The sequence below is a fragment of the Cetorhinus maximus genome, chromosome 16 (assembly GCF_964194155.1).
Source record: "Cetorhinus maximus chromosome 16, sCetMax3.hap1.1, whole genome shotgun sequence".
Classification (NCBI taxonomy): Eukaryota; Metazoa; Chordata; class Chondrichthyes; order Lamniformes; family Cetorhinidae; genus Cetorhinus; species Cetorhinus maximus.
This window is the reverse complement of record NC_135894.1, coordinates 26,432,406-26,452,604: the sequence shown is the minus strand read 5'-3', so window position 1 is coordinate 26,452,604 and position 20,199 is coordinate 26,432,406. Positions and strand designations below refer to the sequence as shown.

General features: G+C 44.0%; 1 protein-coding gene across 1 annotated transcript in view; it reads left to right on the top strand.

Annotated features, from left to right (window-relative positions):
- cfap44 (cilia and flagella associated protein 44) overlaps nucleotides 1-20,199 on the top strand; it is a 224,494-nt gene that overhangs the window by 23,141 nt on the left and 181,154 nt on the right. Inside the window, exons 5-7 of the mRNA XM_078559546.1 lie at nucleotides 10,931-11,147; nucleotides 12,945-13,059; nucleotides 14,947-15,111. Coding sequence (XP_078415672.1) covers nucleotides 10,931-11,147; nucleotides 12,945-13,059; nucleotides 14,947-15,111 — 497 coding nt within the window. The remainder of the gene's footprint in view (nucleotides 1-10,930; nucleotides 11,148-12,944; nucleotides 13,060-14,946; nucleotides 15,112-20,199) is intronic.

Genomic DNA, 20,199 nt, shown 5'->3' with positions numbered 1-20,199 from the left:
CACTATAACTCACCCTGCTGCCCTATCACCATAACTCACCCTGCTGCCCTATCACCATAACTCACTGTGTTGCCCTATCACCATAACTCACCCTGCTGTCCTATCACCTTAACTTACCCTGCTGCCCTATCACCATAACTCACCCTGCTGCCCTATCACCATAACTCACTGTGTTGCCCTATCACCTTAACTCACCCTGCTGCCCTATCACCATAACTCACCCTGCTGCCCTATCACCATAACTCACTGTGTTGCCCTATCACCATAACTCACCCTGCTGTCCTATCACCTTAACTCACCCTGCTGCCCTATCACCATAACTCACTGTGTTGCCCTATCACCCATAACTCACTGTGTTGTCCTATCACCATAACTCACCATGTTGCCCTATCACCATAACTCACTGTGCTGCCCTATCATTATAACTCACCCTGCTGTCCTGTCACCATAACTCACCGTGCTGTCCTATCACCATAACTCACCATGGTGCCCTATCACCATAGCGCACCGTGCTGTCACCACAATGCACCTGGAAAGGAACAAAGAAAAGATCAACTGATGTGTGAAACAGAAATAGAAACCATAGGGACAGTTAATGAAAAAGAAGTAGAAGATAAGTGAGAGAGGCAGACGAGAAGAGAGAGTGCCAAACAACAATGATGATGGGTAAGAGAGTGCTCATATTCTTTGACTTCCTGGGTTGAATTTTCAAGACATTTCCATGTCCTGACCCCACACTGTCTATGGAAGTGACACAACAGTATTTTCGAGTTTTCAGCCACCATTGGCCTGGAGGTGTGTTTTGTTCCCAGTTAGGGGTGTCGGGCTCAGGCAAGCAGCTGGAGTGAGGCTTAGAGGGATAATTTAAAAAGCAAACTGCAACCATGACTGTGTTTGCCACTGTCTTTGCAAATCAATGAGCTGGAAGAGCAGAGGGTCAGTGGCGGTTTGGGCAGTTGTTCAGACTGGCCACACATTTCACTGATGGCTCCCTTGAGGTCTGGTTGAGGCTTTGGTGGACAGGACAGCTGTAATCTTCCCTTCATCCAGAAGAAGAGCTACAGCGAGCCAGACCCCGCCGGCATACCTAGAGAGGGCCATGGGGGCCAACAGTCTCACGTTCCAAACACACTCTCCTCTTAAAAGCAAACCTCTCAGCTCTAGCGATGGTGACTCTGTGGCACTGCATGAGCAACTAAGTTTCACGCTCCTCTTTCATGTGACTTTTCCACACTGCAGTCATGAACACTAATGGCTCTCTGCTCTCTGCTGTGTTCCTGACAACTATGCTCAAGCATGCCCAATCCCTCCATGTTCCCTGTGCTATCCGTCTGAAAATTGCTAACTGCTTGTAGTTTCTATGTTTCTATAGCGGGAATATGGCTTTGAGATAGAGGATCGGCCGTGATCATATTGAATAGCAGGCTCGAGGGGCCGAATGGCCTCCTACTCCTAGTTTCTATGTTGCTCTCCATATTCCTAACAAGCTTTACAACGATGGGCAATTAATTGAAGATGTGCAGGTTGCCGGCTCCTCGTCGCCCTCCCTTTGAAAATCTAATCACGTCACTGAGGTGCTGGGAACTAGTGGTGCCTTCGGAGTGCATGATTTTCCAGGTTCACCAGCACCGGTACTGGGCAATTGAAAATTCAGCCCGCCGTGTGTAAAGCCACAGGATATTGTCTGGTACACTTGTTCTTGAGATCTTGATACATTAATGGTAATACACCTTCCTCCACAGGATGGCACTGTTATCTCTAAACACTGTGGCTGGAGTTTTCCCATCCGTAATCAGGACAGAATGGAAGTGGGACAGCAAACAAAATGGCTGCTGAGCAGCGTGGCCAAAAGTCCCGCCTCCATTTCCACCCTCCATCATTGTGCGCAGCGTGGGAAGGGCGTAGGTGACAGACTAGACCTGTGCCTATTGAAACATCATTAAGCTTGTTGAGGCCACATTAAAAGAACCAGCTTCAGACCCCACACAATTTTCCGGGAGGTGGCTGAGAATCAGAAGACTTCAGCAATCGCACTCCGTGAGTGGAAGCATGAATAGTAACGGAAGTGGCTCAATAGCCAAGGATGTTTTTTTGAAACTTTATTTGAATTGTTGGAGCCGGCTGTAAGGTCTCTCTGCATGTACTGAAAAGTTGGAGGAGCTTGTTCTGAGATTGGGTCCTTCTGTCTTGGACTCTAGGTGTGGGACTTGGTTCTTATACAGAATGTAGACATACTCTGGTAACTGCTTAATGCTTGTTTATTAGTACTACTTCTAAATAGGTTACAGAGTAGGCATGTAGCTCTTTGACATGATTCCAACCTCTCTCTCTCTCTCTCTTATCTAACACATGACTGACTACGGTCAGTTTACATCATATATTAGCACATCCCATCTGTTAACCCTTTATAATACACCTCCCTCTAAGTATGCCATCAACTCCAACTCCCACTCTTCCGCTCCCCAAGTGACAGTTTTGGGAGATTCAGTTTCCTTCTGTGTTCTCAGCCCTTAGAGAAGATGACCTGGGGACAAAGTCCTTTGTAGACAGAAGGAACATGTCCACACATGTTTTTTAATTAAGCAAAAGCTTAGGGAACAGTCATTCCCTGGTTTATTCCCCAGGGCAATACCTTGACCAATTGGGGTTGATCTGCCTGATTTGAATTTGAACAAAGCTGGGCAGTTAATTGTTCCATGCTGCACGCTCCATGGCAACGCCTCCACCAATCAGAGTTCACTTGCTCACCAATCAGCAGTCTCTTCTCATGCAGTATAAATTGTTGTTCCACCTTTACTGTTAGCTCTTGCGAGCTATCCTGATGAGTGTAACATGAAAAGTTTTGATAGCATGTTTCTTTTTTCAGCAATACTTGTTTATTAGATTAAGCAGTAGGCGCATAGCTCGTAAACATGATTACAACCTCTCTCTTGAAAATCTAATACATGACTGACTAGTGTCAGTGGTACATCATCATCTACGTCATACATTAGCATCTGTTAATCTTTCTTACTACAGAGCTCATCATAGTAGAGTGAAGAGGAAGGGATGAGGCCCCTGCTGTCTCAAGGGCTGGGAACACATCAGGCATTGCCTAGACATCAGAGCATTGAATCAGGCAGCTTGGATATCACCTGGACAACAGGCAGGGTGAAACTGGAAATTGCACTTGGTCCATCACGCACAAGAGGCCGCCGAGACATCGCAGCAGCAACATGCATAGTGAGGAAGGGTCTCCAGGTACCAGGACTGCAGAGCCAATGAAGGAGACACTACCCAGATCATTAGATCTATCAGAACAGATGAAGCTGTCAGAAAGACAGTGCCAATGGAAAGCAGCTCTCCAGGGAGATAGCCACAGTAATCTGATGGCCTCATCAATGAGAAGTTCACACCTCGATCCATTCATAGCTGGGCCCTGCTAATAGCAGCCCAGGTAATTGTGGCCTTGAATTTCTTTGCCACTGGATCATTCCAGGGCTCAGCCGCCGACCTTTATAGTATTTCACAGTCACTGCACATAGATGTGTCAAAATGGTCACAAATGCCCTCTTTGCCAAGGCTGGACATTACATCAAATTCCCATCAATGGAGCCTTCCAGACTCAGAGGGCACTTAGATTTGCAGCAATCGCTGGTTTTCCACAAGTCTTGGGCATCATTAACTGCACAAATGTGGCCATCAGGGCACCAAGTCATAAACGCACAGCTCCTTATGACCACAATAAAAACTTCCTGTATTTCTGTGCACACTTTCCTTGATGTCACCATGATGTGTACATTCTCCACCAGTCAAACTTTCTGCTGCTCTTCCATCCCACCATCCAGGTTTGTGGAGGGATTCTCGGGGACAGTGATGGTTCCTCACCTCTGTACATATTCCTTTTGATTCATTCATGGGATGTGGGCATCGCTGGCTAGGGCAGCACTTATTGCCCATCCATAATTGCCCTTGCGAAGGTGGTGGTGAGCTGCCTTCTTGAACGGCTGCAGTCCATGAGCTACATGTGCCATGAACTACGCCCCAAAGTGTTGCAATGGCAGCTTTCTGCTGACAAGTACTTCATCGAACAGTCCTTCAGCCTGCTCAAGATACGCTTTCGTGGCCTGGACTCCTCTGGTGGTGTCCTGTAATATTCACCTGCCAGAGTTTCTTGGATGCTTGTGGTCTGCTGAATGCTTCACGATGTGGCCCAGCAAAGGTGAGTGACCCTTAAAGAGGTGGAGACAGGAGATTGTGATGCCCTCAGAAGAAGAGGGTGAACAGGATGTGAGAAAGAATGGGGCAGGGGACATGAAGCCTTCTGCTGTGTGAGGTGGTCCAGGTGACCATGGAGGTGGCCAGACCCAGGGTCTGTCCAGGAAGCTATTATTGCAAGGGACCTTCTGATCCAGCAAAGGTTCAGCTGATGAACTCTGAGGCAGCAAGCCATGCAGTGGCACGGGAAAGACAAGCGTGTGTCCAATCTTACTGTCAAGTAAGATTGCAAACTTACTGTCACCAAGAGATGGACCACTGCCTGCAGCCTCTACTGTCACTGGTGAGAAGCTATTTTGTTTACACATTGTTACTATGGTTTAGCACAAACTTTTAAAGATACTGCATCCCATTGTAATGAGCAGTGAATTTATTTACATATTCAAACTTAATAGTTGTATGTAACATCTATAACGCATCTCAGTGACACACTTAGTGATCTACCCAACGAGGTGCCCTCCGCATTCGGACATTACTACGTTGTGCTCCCCTTGATCCATCAGGGGAGATGGAAGCGGTCATCCCCATGTTCAAGGGACCTGTTGGAGTCCTCTCCTGTGACTGCTCTGCCTGCATCTCTGCAGGAGCAGCTGTCATCACTGGGACCTGGCACACAGGTGCATTCTGTCAGAGGGGTCAAGGAAACCAAGGATGAAGAGACTGCCACGAACAGTGTGGAACCTTCATCCTATTCTAGCACATCCTCAGCTCTTGGTAGGATTTCCTGTTTGTTTGAGAGAGTCTGCTGCTGAGGCAAAGCTGGCATCCCCTCCAGCTACCACTGGGCCACCTGTGCAAATGTCCTGTCCAGGCTGTTCAGTTCTTCATGAATTCCATGGATGTCAGTGCTCAGCTTTTGAACTGACTGGTGCAGGCTACACAAAGCAAAATATAAACAAACAACGCCAAAAATTTTGCCTCTGGGTGGTGCACAGAAGAGAAATCTGCCAGTGAGAGATATCAGTCAACCTGGGCTGCAGAATCTACAGTCTTGGAGTTCAAGGCCCTGCTCTGGAGAGGATGCTTGTTGAGCATGAAACATGGTAGGCACTGAGGACCATGCTGCAGGACTGAAGCATATGACAGGAGTCATGGTGGAACCAAATGCCACCCTCAGCACCAACTTTTAAGAAGGTTTCAAGGTGGTATACCACAACCTGGAGTGAGTGGCAGTGCCAGGGACATTATGCAGCAGCCTCTTGTTCCATAACGTGAGGGGATCGACTATTGGCCTTTAACCTTTGGAGTATCATGTGGAGAGCATCTTCTGAGCTTAGTTTCTCAGCCATTGGATCTCCCCTTCTCTGATCTATCCAGAATCCAGCAAGTCACAATGGCAGGAGCCTAATTATATGCTGCCCATAGTTCTGACAAAGACATTTGAGCTCTCCAGTCAGTTCCTTCAGATGCCAATCCATGAGGACAGAATAAGGCAGGACCGGGCAGTCATGTGCCTCCAGTGTCAATGTAGACTGCAGCAGAATCCTGCCAGGATTCGGCAGCCCTGTGACAAGGATTAATGACTGAAGTTAGAAATACCATGGTGGCTGAGCATAGCGTGAATAAAAATACAAGATGCACATTAAACACACATTTCTGCCAAGGACAGGGACTGTTGCTGGTTTGGGGTAATAATGGTACAATTGTCCTGGGATGCTTTCAGTTCCACAGATGTGGTTCGGGGACAGGGTGGCACATTTTGGAATAGTGTAAGGGTTATAAGAGAGGCATTGAGGGTAGCCATGAGGTGAACATTTTGGAAGTAGAAGCAATTTAAACTTAATGGTCCAAATTTAAAGGGGATGCAGGAACCTGGGGATTGACAAACATAAATCTTTGAAAGTGACAGGATGAGTTGTTTTAATGTTAAAAATAAAGGATTCTGGGTTTTATGAATAGAGACTTGGAGGCAATTGGTGCACAGCAAGGTTCCACCGTAACAACATAAATCAGATAATTTTAAAATGCTGGTTGAGGAATACATTTTGGCCAGGACACCAGGGAGAACTGTTCTTCGAGATAGTGCCCTGGGATCTTTTACGCTCACCTGGGAGGCAGACAGGACCTTTGTTTAATGCCTTGTCTGAAAGTTGACACCTCCAGCAGTGCAACAATCCGGTACCAAACTGAAACCTCAGCCTGGATCCCGTCTTTGAGCCCACAACCTTCTGAACTGCAGACGAGAGTACTACCAACTGAGTTCTAGCTAGCACTTTTTTTCTTTATTTTTCCATGGGATGTGTGCATCGCTGGCAAGGCAGGCATTTGTTGCCCGTCCCTAATTGCCCTTGAACTAAATTGTTTCTAGAAGGCAATTAAGAGTCAACCTCATTGCTGTGGGTCTGGAGCCACATGTAGGCCAGACCAGGTAAGGATGGCAGATTTCCTTCCCTACAGTATATCAGTGAACCAGATAGGTTTTTATGACAATGGGCGATAGTTGTCATGGTCACCATTACTGAGACTAGCTTTATATTCCAGATTTAGTAGTTAAAATTTTAATTCCACTAGCTGCTGTGATGGGATTTGAACCTGTGTCCCCAGAGCATTAGTCTGAGCTTTTGGATTACTCGTCAAGTGATATTACCACTAAGCCACCATATCCCCGATTTCAATAAATATTTTGTGTTAACATCAAGTTTTTTTTCACACTCTTTAGCCATCTCTCTCTTTCTATACATCTATTTGCATAATAACTGCAGCAACAACCATTTCTTGCATTTATATAACCCTAATAACAGAATAATCACCTTGAGGAACATTACCAATCGAAATTTCTCACTGAGCCACATAAGGAGACATGAGGACAGATGACCAAAAGCTTCATCAAATAACTAGGTTTTAAGAAGCACCTGAAAGGAGGAGAATGGAGTAAAGAGGTGGAAAGGTTTAGCTACGGAATTCCAAAACTTAGGGTTGTCAATGGTGGAGTGATTGAAATTGGGGTGTACAAGGTACCAGAATTGGAGGAACAGAGATCTCAAAGACATGTAGGGCTGGAGGATTTACAAGAGATAAGGAGAGGCAAGATAGGGATTTGAAAACAAAGTTGTGAATTTTAAAATTGAAGCGTTGCCAGCCGGGAGCTAGTGTAGGTCTGTGAGTACAAAGCAGATGGGCGAATAGGACCTGTGCAAGTTAAGGTGCAGACTGTGCAGTTTTGGATGAGTATTAGTTTGTGGTAGAGTGAAAGATGGAAGATCGATCAAGCTTTGGAATAACCAAGCCTAGAAGTAACAAAAGTATGGATCAGGGTTTCAGCAGCAGATGAGCTGAGGCAGGTTCAGGGTCTGGTGATGTTATAGAGGCGATGGTAGGATATGGGGTTTGAAGCTCATTTCTGGTTCAAACAGTCGAACACAACACTGAGGCTCAGCTTCAGACAGATGCCAAAAAGAGGAATGAAATAAGTGACAAGAGAATGGAGCTTTTGATGGGGACCAAAAACAATGGCTTCAGCCTTCTCAATATTTAGTTGAAGGAATTTTTTCTTCATCTAATCCCATGCCAAACGAGCAGAGTGACCATGGGGTTGGTAGCATAGTGGTAATGTTACTGGGCTAGTAATCCAGAGGCCCAGACAAATGTTCCAGAGACATGAGTTCAAATCCTACCAGAGCAGCTGGAGGAACTTAAATTCAATTAATTAATAAATCTAGAATTAAAAGCTAGCCTCAGAAATGGTGACCATGAAACTACTGAATTGTTGTAAAACCCCATCTGGTTCATGAATATCCTTTGGGGAAGGAAATCTGCTGTCCACACCCAGTCTGGCCTGCATCTGACTCCAGATCCATAGCAATGTGAACTCTTAACTGTTCTCCGAAATGACTTAGCAAATCACTCAGTTGTATCCAACCCCTGCAGAAAAGTTAAAAAAGAATAAAACCAGACAGATCGCCCAGCATTGATCTAAGCACTGGCAATGACAAAGGCACACCTTGCCCTGTCAACCCTGCAAAATCCTCCTCAATAATATCTGGGGAGCTGTGCCAAAATTGTGTGTTGTCCCACAAACTTGTCAAGCAAATAGCCTGACATGGTCATACTCATGGAATCATACCTTACAATGTCCCAGACACCACCATCGCAATCCCACAATCAACAGATCAGATCAAAGCTCTGCAGTCCTGCCACATCCAGTTGTGAGTTATGGTAAACATCTAAACAACTAACAAGGGGAGGAGGCACCATAAGCATTCCCATCCTCAATGATGAGGGAGCCCAGCTGAAAACATAAGATTGAAGCTTTTGCAACCATCTCCAACTAGGAATGCTGAGTAGATGATCCATTTTGACCACCTCCTGAGGTTCCCAGCAGCACAGATGCCAGTCTTCAGCCAATTCAGTTCACTCCACATGATATCAAGAAATGGCTGAAGGCACTGGAAACAGCAAAAGCTAAGGGTCCTGACAATATTCCAACAATAGTACTGAAGACTTGTGCTCCAGAACTTGCTGTGCCCCTAGCCAAGCTGTTCCAGTACAGCTACAACACTGGCATCCACCTGGCAATGTGGAAAACTGCCCAGTAGTTCACAAAAAGTAGGAAAGATTCAATCCAACCAATTACCACCCCATCAGCCTACTTTGCATCATCAGTAAAGTAATAGAAGGTGTTGTTGACTGTGCTATCAAAAGACACTTACTCAGCTACAACCTACTCAGCAGCGTTCAGTTTGGGTTTGACCAGGGCCACTTGGCTCCAGACTTCGTTGCAACCTTGGTCCAAACATGGACAAAAGAGCTGAACTCCAGAGGTGAAGTGAGAGTGACTGCCCTTGACATCATGGCCGCATTTGATTGGGTGACATCAAGGAGCCCTAGCAAAATTGAAGTCAATGCGAATCGGGGAAAAACCTCCACTGGTTGGAAGCATGCCAACACAAAAGAAGATGGTTGTATTTGTTAGAGGCCAATCATTTCAGTCCCAGGACCTCACCGCAGGGGTTCCTTAGGACAGTATCCTAGGCCCAACCTTCTTCAGATCCTTCATCACTGTCCTTCCTCCATCATAAAATCAGAAGTGGAGAAGTTCGCTGATGATTGCACAATGGTCAGTACTGTTCACTACTCCAACTGCTGAAGCAGTCTATTCCTGAATGCAGCAAGAGCCGGACAACATTCAGGCTTGAGCCGATAAGTGGCAACTAACGTTCGTGTGCCAGGCAATGACCATCTCCAACAAAAGAGAATCCAACCATCTTCCTTTGATGTTCAATGGCATTACTATTGCTGAATCCCCCACCATCAATATCCTGGGGGGATACCATTGATCAGAAATTTACTAGACCAGCCAAATAAATACTGTGGCTACAAGAGTAGGTCAGAGGCCGGGAATTCTGCGGAAAGTAACTTGCCTCCTGACTCCCCCAAGCCTGGCCACCATCAACAAAGCACAAGTCGGGAATGTGATGGAATACTCTCCACTTGCCAGGGTGAATGCAACTCAAGAAACGGCACACCATCTAGGACAAGGCAGTCCAGTTGATTGTCACCCCATTCACCACTCTAAACATTCACTCCCTCCATCCCTGGTGTACAGTTGTGGCAATATATCCCATTTACAGAATGCAACTGGAGCAACTTGTCAAGGCTTCTTTGACACCACCTTCCAACCCTGTGACCTCTACCACCAGAAGGACATGGGCAGCAGATAGATGGGAACACCACCACCTGGAAATTCCCCTCCAAGTCACTCACCATCCTGACTTGGAAATATATCACCGTTCCTTCACTGTGGCTGGGTCAAAATCCGGAACTCCCTAACAGCACTGTGGGTGTACCTACTCCACATGGACTGCAGCGGTTCAAGAAGACAGCTCACCACCACCTTCTCAAGGGCAATTAGGAATGGGCAATAAATGCTGGCCCAGCCAGTGAAACCCACATCCCATGAATGAATTTTTAAAAAAGCAGTGATAGTTTACCACAGTGCTTGTTACATAGAATGTGATTTGTGACTTTGATAAGAGCTGTTTTCAACCCTGTGCGATGAGGGATGGGAACTGATTGAAGGGCATCAAACGTGGATTTTGTGAAAAGGGCATGGATTTGGGAGTGGATACAAGTTCATTGACTGGTAAGACAGGGGAAATTGGAGATCGGGCAGTTTTCAAGGACAGAGGGGTCCAAATCATGACATCTTTTTTTGTGAAGATTGTTAGAAACAATTTGCATATAGGACAATCAATTGTGAGCAATTTGCTCAGGACAAATTATGACAGAGGAAATGACAGTCTGTAAATTCAAAGACTACTTGTACTATAATAGTGCAGCCCCTACAGTACTGTTTCCAGTAGGTCAGGTGCTACGCTCTTTATAAGGACAGTGGTTTATAGCCTAAATTTCACAGTGTCTTACTCTGCTGAGGTGGGTCTGGGGTGGCTTAGGTAAGTAGGTCATTTGAAGTTTAATTGTCTGTTCAGGGTACTCTAAAAATTATAATATGCTTTGATTCAAGGCCCAGTGGCAGTCAATAGTAAGTAGCTAGCCATTTATTTCTCTTAAGGTTGATCAGCATCTGAAAAAGTGTGGTGTCTGCAGTGAGAGAGATGGGTGGCTATTGCTAGATTGCCACAACAATACGAAATGCTGAGCACAGGTTGCCTTGTTATTATGATCAGCAAGATTACTACGGGGGATAATCATTCTGTGTATGTTTCCTTTCTAGGAGGAACCGAGAGGGCTTATGCTTTTGTTGACTTTAATTCATCAGGCAATCTGCTGGCCAGCGTAGGGGGGCATCCAGATTACATGGTCACCATCTGGAACTGGAAGCAGGAAAATATAGTGCTGCGCTCAAAAGCCTTTTCACAGGATGTTTATCGGGTCACCTTCTCCCCAGAAAACGATGAACAACTGACCACTTCGGGCACAGGACATATCAAGTATGTGATCAAACCAAGCAGTGGTCAATTCTGGATTGCATCCTCTGTTAGTATTTATGCTTTAACAGTTCGATGATTGTGTATGAGTAAATTAGGACGATTAGCTTGGAAATGTCCATGCCGTTGTTCCCCTCTCCAAACAGAGAGCCATACTTGAAGCAAATGTGAGTCAGATAAACATTGCGGTACTGTGATACTGCATTTTCCAATGAGAGTGTGGGAGTAGTTAGCTACTTCAGTGAATTATGATGCAGGTACTTATGTTCCCTTGTGTTTTGGACCTTATCATAGATTCGGATTAGTTACAGCAGAGAAGGAGGCCATTCGGCCTGTGGTGCCATGCCAGCTGCCTAGAACAACACACCTAGCCCCACTTGCCCACCTTTTCCCCATAGCCCTGCATATTTTTTCTTTTCAGATAATATTCCAATTCTCTTTTGAAGGCCTCAATGGAATCTGCCTCCACCACGCACTTTCAGACTGTGCATTCCACTTGCTGCATTAAAAGGTTTTTTCTCATGTCGCCATTGCTTCTTTTGCCAATCACCTTAAATCTGTGCTCTCTGGATCTCGATCATTCTGCCAATGGGAACAGTTTCCTCCTATCCACTCTGTCTAGATCCCTCTATCAAATCTCCTCTTAACCTTCTCTTCTCCAAGGAGAATAACCCCAGTTTCTCCACGCTATCCACACAGCTGAAGTTCCACATCCTTGGAACCATTCTAGTAAATCTTTTCTGCACCCTATCTAATGCCTTCACATCTGTCCTAAAGTGTGGTACCCAGAACTGAACACAATAGTTCATTTGAGGCTGAACTAGCATTTTATACAGGGTTATCATAACCTCCTTGCTTTTGTACTCTATGCTCCTAATTATAATGCCCAGGATACTGCATGCTTTATTAACTGCTTTCTCAATCTGCATTGCCATCTTCAGTGATTTGTGTACAGATATCCCCAGTTCCTCTGCTCCTGTACAAACTTTAGAATTGATTCCTCTATTTTATATTGTCCCTCCTTGTTCTTCCTACCAAAATGAATACTTCACATTTCTCTGCATTAAATTTAATCTGCCACTTATCCACCCATTAACCAGCCTGATTATGTCCTCGAGGTTTATTTCTATCCTTCTCACAGTTCACAATAGTTACAAATTTTGAGTATCTGCACATATTGAAATTGTTCCCTGTACATTGAAGTCTAGTGCATTTATTTATATAAAATATATTATATCATTGATTTCAAATAATCAGTCACTAATTTGGAAATTCTACCTGCCTGTTCCCCAAGTTAGGGAAATTGCTCCAAAATAAGTAAGGCTAGCTCGATTTGTGCTATGGGCTCCATGTTTCCAAGATAGATGCAAAGAGTTGTAGGATTGCAACTCATCACTGACAGTTCAGGGGGTACCTTATTTTATGTACAAGGTAAACTGTGCTCTCATTACTTCTATTCTATGGTAGACAGTGACTTTGTTTCTACAATTTGGCAGAGTGTGCAGGGGTAGTGAGAAGTAGACTTGTGCTGTTTTTAACATGGTCTTGCAGTTAACATAAAGAGCAAAGGTATAGTTGGATGTGATTGTCTCCAAATAATACCCAGAAAGAGTATATACTGGCATATAGTCAGAGTGTCTATTGACACAATTGTGTTATAAAGTTATCCCCATTCCGGATGGGAATAGTGGTGTCGCTATATGCAGCCTATGTAGTCTTACAAATTTACAATAAGGCACATGTAAAACATGCAAACTGTGGAGATTCTCAACCCATTGTTTGGTTTCTTAATGCCTTCAGGTTTTGGAGGATGGTGGAGACTTTCACTGGACTCAAACTGCAAGGTGAACTTGGCAGGTTTGGCAGAACTGCGCTGACGGACATTGATGGCTATGTAGAGTTGCCAGATGGAAAGGTACGGTTGGCAATTTTCTACCCCGCTGTGTTAGTAAGGAAGATAACATATTTAGTTCTTCAAGAGGAAATATATTTATGAAGTAAAATTTTGTGACCTATTATTGATTTCAAAATATATTCTGCATTTTGGAACTATTCTTATGCCACATCACCTGCCACACCAAATTTTCCAATTATAAAAATAAATCTTTACCTGCATTCTCTGATTGAAAAATGTTGCAAGGAAATCAGGCAAGAGGTTCGAACTGACAGTATCTAAGAATGTCCTTGTTAAAGAAACCTAGATGAAGAGCCAAGGTTTATACTGGAATGTGGGACATAGGTTGAGGAGAACAGAAGATTAGAAAAATCAATAAATTGTAGTCAAGTGATTGAATTTTAAATTGTTAAAGTCAGAGAGCACTGAGTGAGATAAGTTCCTAAATATTGAGATCTTGGGAGACAAATTGGAGTTGGAGATGGCTCCGTACATCTTCATTTCAACACAGTGAGGATGGAGGATAGAAGAAGAGCATAGGTGCAAGGTATGTCACAGAGCATGGGAGGAATCTCTTGAAGATACATTCAAGATATGAGATAAAAGCAAAATACTGCGGATGCTGGAAATCTGAAACAAAAACAAAAATTGCTGGAAAAACTCAGGTCTGACAGCATCTGTGGAGAGGAAGTCAGAGTTCACGTTTCAAGTCTGTATGACTCTGATGAAGAGTTACAATTACAGCACCTTGTAATGTGTCTCAACACTTCAAATGCAAGTTGCAATAGGGAGACAAAGAGTTAGGTAGGAGGCAGAAATTAAGATAAGACTTGCTAATCAGATAAGAAGCTTTCCCTTGCATCCTGCCCTGTTAGGAAGGGGGAAGATCTGGGTTAGAATATCAATGAGCTACCAATTGAGAGGTGTCGGCCTTTGGATAGACTTGATGGACAGTGGGGTTTTCCAGTCTTATGCTTTCTATTGTTCCTTGTGCACATAGTCTGGTAATGATCTATATTCAGCTGTCTGGGTGGCAGTTCAGGAAGATTCCTGCTCCATGAATACTGGGCTGCTTACTGGAAGTTTAAAACACGACACATTGAAGTGCTTAGCACGTAAAGCTGACAACTTGCCTCCATAGGCACAACATGAGGCTGGGTTACACATTCCACACCATTGTGGCATATAGCTGCCATGCCAACAGTAAACATCTGACTAAACCATCAATAGGATGCATCCCTGTTTTTCTAGAAATAAATCTACTTGGAGAATGAGATCAAAATTCATACGTTAGATCCTGGAAATAGTTTTTCAGGAGAATCCATCTTAAAATCTGTGTACTTGTATCAGGCCTGATAATTTTCCCTATTTAACAACGTAAGCACAGACTAATGGAAATCAATTGTTACACAAAGAAGTTGAGAATTATTTAGCATTTTTCACATCTTCAGGATATCCCTAATCTTCACAGCCAATTAAATATTTTTGAATTAGAACTGTTGTAGGCAAACCTGACTGCCAATTTATGCGGAACAAATTAAGTGAATGGAAAAATTCAGCAGATCTGGCAGCATCTGTGGAGAGAGAAACAGAGTTAATGTTTTGAGTCCGTATGACTCTTCTTCAGAGAAGAAGAGAACTCTGAAGAAGAGTAATACGGACTCGAAACATTAACTCTGTTTCTCTCTCCACAGATGCTGCCAGACCTGCTGAGTTTTTCCAGCATTTTCTGTTTTTATTTCAGATTTCCAGCATCCGCAGTATTTTGTTTTAAAATTAAATGAATGATCAGTTAACCTTGCTTTCAGTCAAAGTGATTGCGAGATAAGTGTTGGCCAAGACAACATTTATCCATTCCACTGAACGATTCTGTCTAATTGTGCCTGAGAACGTGGTGCTTTCTTGCAGGTAGTGTCCGGTTCTGAATGGGGAAATATGTTGTTGTGGGATGGTGGTCTTATCAAAGTGGAACTCAGCAGAAGGGACAGCAAGCCGTGTCATCATGGACCTATAAATCAATTTGTACTGGACGAGGGAGAACTTATCACTGTCGGAGCTGATGGGTGTGTGCGGGTGAGTAGTAACAGATATTGAAACCCAGTGGCTGAACAAACTTAACTCTAGTCTGAACTACGATTAGAATGACCTATGCCTAGGTTAATATGAAGTCCATTTTCTTGCTTTTCATTTTTCACACACCACTACAGCAAGTTGATATTGGTAGTGTACTGCCTAGAAATATCACAAGGGTTGACCTACCCCTTCAAATTTTGTGAATTGATATTGAGAACACCAGGGAAAAATTAATATAAGGATATATTAATCCAGTGAGATGAAGTAGGATGAAAGGAAGCTCATCTGAAACAAAGACATCAACCAGTTAGGATCAAATGGCCTGTTTCTGTGCCGTAATTTTTTATGAAAAATAGCCCTCTGGTTTTCTGGCTGTCTTCCGGTAAAAAGGAGAAATATACCATGAAATTTCATGTTTATTTCTACATCAGGAAACCCTCCTGCCTTTTGTTTTTTTCTGAATTCTATTTTTTTATTCCCACATCACAAGCTCTATACTGACCACACAATGAAATGCTCTAAATTTCTTGCAGCTTTCATTAAGGCCATTAACTATAGCTGATGCCCAAACTGGTTGTTTTTGAAGCACAGTGCATCAAAATCTCTCAGGCTTTCAGCCTGCATTGCTTAGAGTAAGTGCAACTACTGTAAGCCATTTGGAACACCATGTTTGCCAGTGAGATACTTCAGCCTTCTGAGCCTTTGATGTTGGTTGGTTCCCCTCCAAAACACACACCATCCTGACTTGGAAATATGTTGCCGTTCCTTCACTGTCGCTGGGTCAAAATCTTGGAACTCACTCCCTAACAGCACTGTGGGTCTACCTACACCACGTGGACTGCAGCGGTTTAAGAAGGCAGCTCACCATCATCTTCTCAAGGGCAATTAGGGATGGGCACAAAATGCTGGTCTAGCCAGCGACATCCGCATCCCATGAATGATTAAAAAATTTTTTACCCACCTTGGGTAATAACCTTGGGATTAATACCTGATACACATGCAAATTGTTATTTTTATGGAATTTCAAAATGTGTTTGATAAAGTCCCTCTTCAGAGACTGTTAGCTGAAACTGAAACTCATAGAATTGAAATTATTGACCTGGTTAGGAAATTGACTGAGTGGCAAGGAAACAGAGATTAGGGATAATAGGCAGGGATTTTAATTGACAGCATGTGATTAGTGGGATCCTGCAATGATCCGTGTTAGGGCCTCAGCTATTCATCAATGACAAAACTGTGTCAAATGGATTTCAACATAGAAACAAGTGAGGTTATTCACTCTGGACCTAGAAAACAAAAGAATAGGGCAATTTCCGAATGGTGAAAAGCTAGAAACAGTAGAGGTCCAAAGAAACTTGGGGATCCAGGTGCGCAGGTCATTAAGATGTCATGAATGGGTGCAAAAGATAATCAAAAAGGCTATAAAATGCTGGCCTTTACATCTGGAGGACTAGAATACAAGAGCTAGAAGTTATGCTTCACCTATACGAAGCCCTGGTTAACCACACCTTGAGTACTATGAACAGTTCTGGACACTAAACCTTAGGAAAGATGTATTGGCCTTGAAGACAGTGCAATGTAGATTTACTAGAATACCTGGACTTTTTTAAAAAATTCATTCATGGGATGTGGGCCTTGCTGGCTAGGCCAACATTTATTGCCCATCCCTAATTGCCCTTGAGAAGGTGGTGGAGAGTTGCCTTCTTGACCCCCTGCAGTCCATCTGGTGTAGGTACACCCATACAGCACTCAGGGAAGGAGTTTCAGGATTTTGACCCAGTGAAGGAATGACAATATGTTTCCAAATCAGGGTTGAGTGACTTGGAGGGGAACTTCCAGGTGGTGGTGTTCCCATGTATCTGTTGCCCTCCTCCTTATAGATGGTAGTGGTCATGGGTTTAGAAGGTGCTGTCTAAGGAGAATTGGTGAGTTCCTGAAGTGCATCTTGTAGATGGTACACACTGCTGCCACTGTGTGTTGGTGGTGGAGGGAGTGAGTGTTTGTGCATGGGGTGCCAATCAAGCAGACTTCTTTGACCCGATGGTGTTGAGCTTCTTGAATGTTGTTGGAGCTGCACTCATTCAGGCAAGTGGAGAGAATTCAAGCACACTCCTGACTCAGTTTCTGTGATTTTAAAAATTAAATTTAAACATTTATTAACAAAGGAAAATAATTTAAACACATACATAAGATTACAGTTATTTGATATTATAACAAATCCCAAAATTCCTAATTAACCCGACTCTCAACTACATACCCCCTTTAAGGCAACAGTCCAGAAATAGATGTTAAATTTAAATAAGCAATCCAACAAGTTTACCACAGTACCCACTTAACAGTGGAATTCCAAAGGCTTTAACACAAGTTTAGTTACTGGACATAGCAGACTTCTGCAAAAGCTGCTAGAGCTTCTTCCAAATCTGTGTAACACGGTGTACATTTCAACATTTTACATGTCCACCCCCACATAGCCTTGTATCATCCTTTATATATGTGTCTCTCTCTTTGATGTCTAAAATCCAATTGTTCTACATGTCTTTGGAAATTTATTTTCCCATAATATAGAAATCTTTAATGTTGTCAATATGGCCCTTTTTCCTTTTGGGAAAAATAAAATTAATAACCTTGCCCTATTTATCTTGTTAGTTGTAAAGATCCTACCGTCCCTTTGAAAAACAAATAACTCCCCACTTATCTTAAATGCAAATTTCATTCACACCTTATCTACTGACTCGTGTACTCTAGCTCACTCATTAGCATTTCAGATACCCTTTTTACACCTGACTCTTCTGATAATTTCAACCTTGCAGTCTATCTGACTTTAATTCAATTAAATCAGTCACACAGACAGAACCATTCCATACTCACACCCATAAGTATGCAATAAGGCTATGAAAAATATGATAGTTTCATAATGGTTGATAGTGGGGGAGTCTGCGATGGTAATGCCATTGAATGTCAAGGGGTGATGGTTAATGTCTCGCTTGTTGGAGATTGTCATTGCTTAGCACTTGCGTGGCGTGCATGTTACTTGCTACTTGTCAGCCCAAGCCCGAATATTGTCCAGGCCTTGCTGCATTTGGACATGGCTGCTTCAGTATCTGAGGAGTTGTGAATGGTGCTGAACATTATGCAGTCATCAACGAACATCCCTACTTTTGATCTTTTGATGGAAGGAAGGTAATTGATGAAGCAGCTGAAGATGGTTAGGCCGAGGACACGACCCTGAGGAACTCTTGTAGTGATGTCTTGGAACTGAGATTATTGACCTCCAACAGCTACAACCATCTTCCTTTGTGCTAGGTATGACTCTAACCAGTGGAGAGTTTCCCCCTTGATTCCCATTGACTCCAGTTTTGCTAGGGCTCCTTGATACCCACTTGGTCAAATGCTGCCTTGATGTCAAGGGCAGTCACTCTCACCTCACCTCTGGAGTTTAGCTCTTTTGTCCATGTTTGAACCAAGGCTGTAATGAGGTCAGAAGCTGAGTGACCCTGGTGGAATCCAAACTGAGGTTCAGTGAGCAGGTTACTGCTGAGTAATTGCTGCTTAATAGCACTGTTGGTGACCTCTTCCATCACTTTACTGATGACCGAGAGTAGACTGATGGGGCAGTAATTGGCTGGGTTGGATTTGTCCTGCTTTTAGTGTACAGGAAATACCTGGGCAATTTTCTACATTGCAGGGTAGATGCCAGTGTTGTAGCTGTACTGGAACAGCTTGGCTAGGGGCGCGGCAAGTTCTGGAGCACAAGACTTTAGTATTATTGCTGGAATATTGTCAGGGCCCAGAGCCTTTGCACGATTCAGTGCCTTCAGCTGTTTCTTGATATCACATGGAGGGAATCGAATTGATTGACGACTGGCATCTGTGATGCTGGGGACCTCTGGAGTAGGCCGAGATGGATCATCCACTCAGCACCTCTGGCTAAAGATTGTTGCACATGCTTCAGCCTTTCCTTTTGCACTGGTGTGCTGGTCTCCCTCATCATTTGTGGAGCTTCCTCTTCCAGTGAGTTGTTTAATTGTCTACCACCATTCACAACTGGATGTGGCAGGATTGCAGGACTCCAAAGGTCTATTCATTCATTTATTTATTCATTCACAGAATGTGGCATCACTGGTTAGGCAAGCATTTGTTGCCCATTCCTAATTGTCCTTGAGAAGGTGGTGGTGAGCTGCCTTCTTGAACTGCTGTAGTCCATGTGGTGTCGGTACACCCACAGTGCTGTTAGGAAAGGAGTTACAGGATTTTGACCCAGTCACAGTGAAGGAACGGTGATATAATTCCAAGACAGGGCAGTGTGTGGCTTGGAGGGGAACTTGTAGGTGGTGATGTTCCCATGCTTCTGCTGTCCTTCGAGGTGGTGGAGGTCACGGATTTGGAAGGTGCTGTCAAAAGAGCCTTTGTGAGCTGCTGCAATGCATCTTGTAGATGGCACACACTGCTGTCACTGTTCATTGGTCGTGGAGGAATGAATGTTTAAGGTGGTGGGTGGGGTGCCAGTCAAGCAGGCTGCTTTGTCCTGGATGGTGTCAAGCTTCTTGAGTGTTGCTGGAGCTGCACTCATCCAGTGCAAGTGGAGAGTATTTCATCACACTCCTGACTTATGCTTTGTGGATGGTGGACACGCTTTGGGCAGTCAGAAAGTGAGTAACCCATTGCAGAATTCCCAGCCTCTGACCTGCTCTTGTAGCCACAGTACTTATATGGCAGGTTCAGTTCAGCTTCTGGTCAATGGTAACCCCAGGATGTTGTTAGCGGGTGATTCAGCGATGGCAATCAATATGTGATGGCCAACAGGTTTATAACTGTGGTAAAATTGGCCCAGCCTGAGCCTACCCTATGAAAGCTGTAAATCACTTGCTGGCTGCCTCCATTTCTCACAAGACTGCCAAGCACAGCATTGACCCACTGCTGGCACTTGTCCCTCTTCTCCCATCAAGTGACTGCACTCTGCAGCAATTGTGATCAGCAGTGCAATGTAGGGTCTGCTCTCTGCAGGCAGCCTTCAGTCGTAAGACCCCTAATCCTGGAAGCTTGTAAGGCTGTAAGAAACTAAGAAAAAAGCTATGAAAGGATGTACTT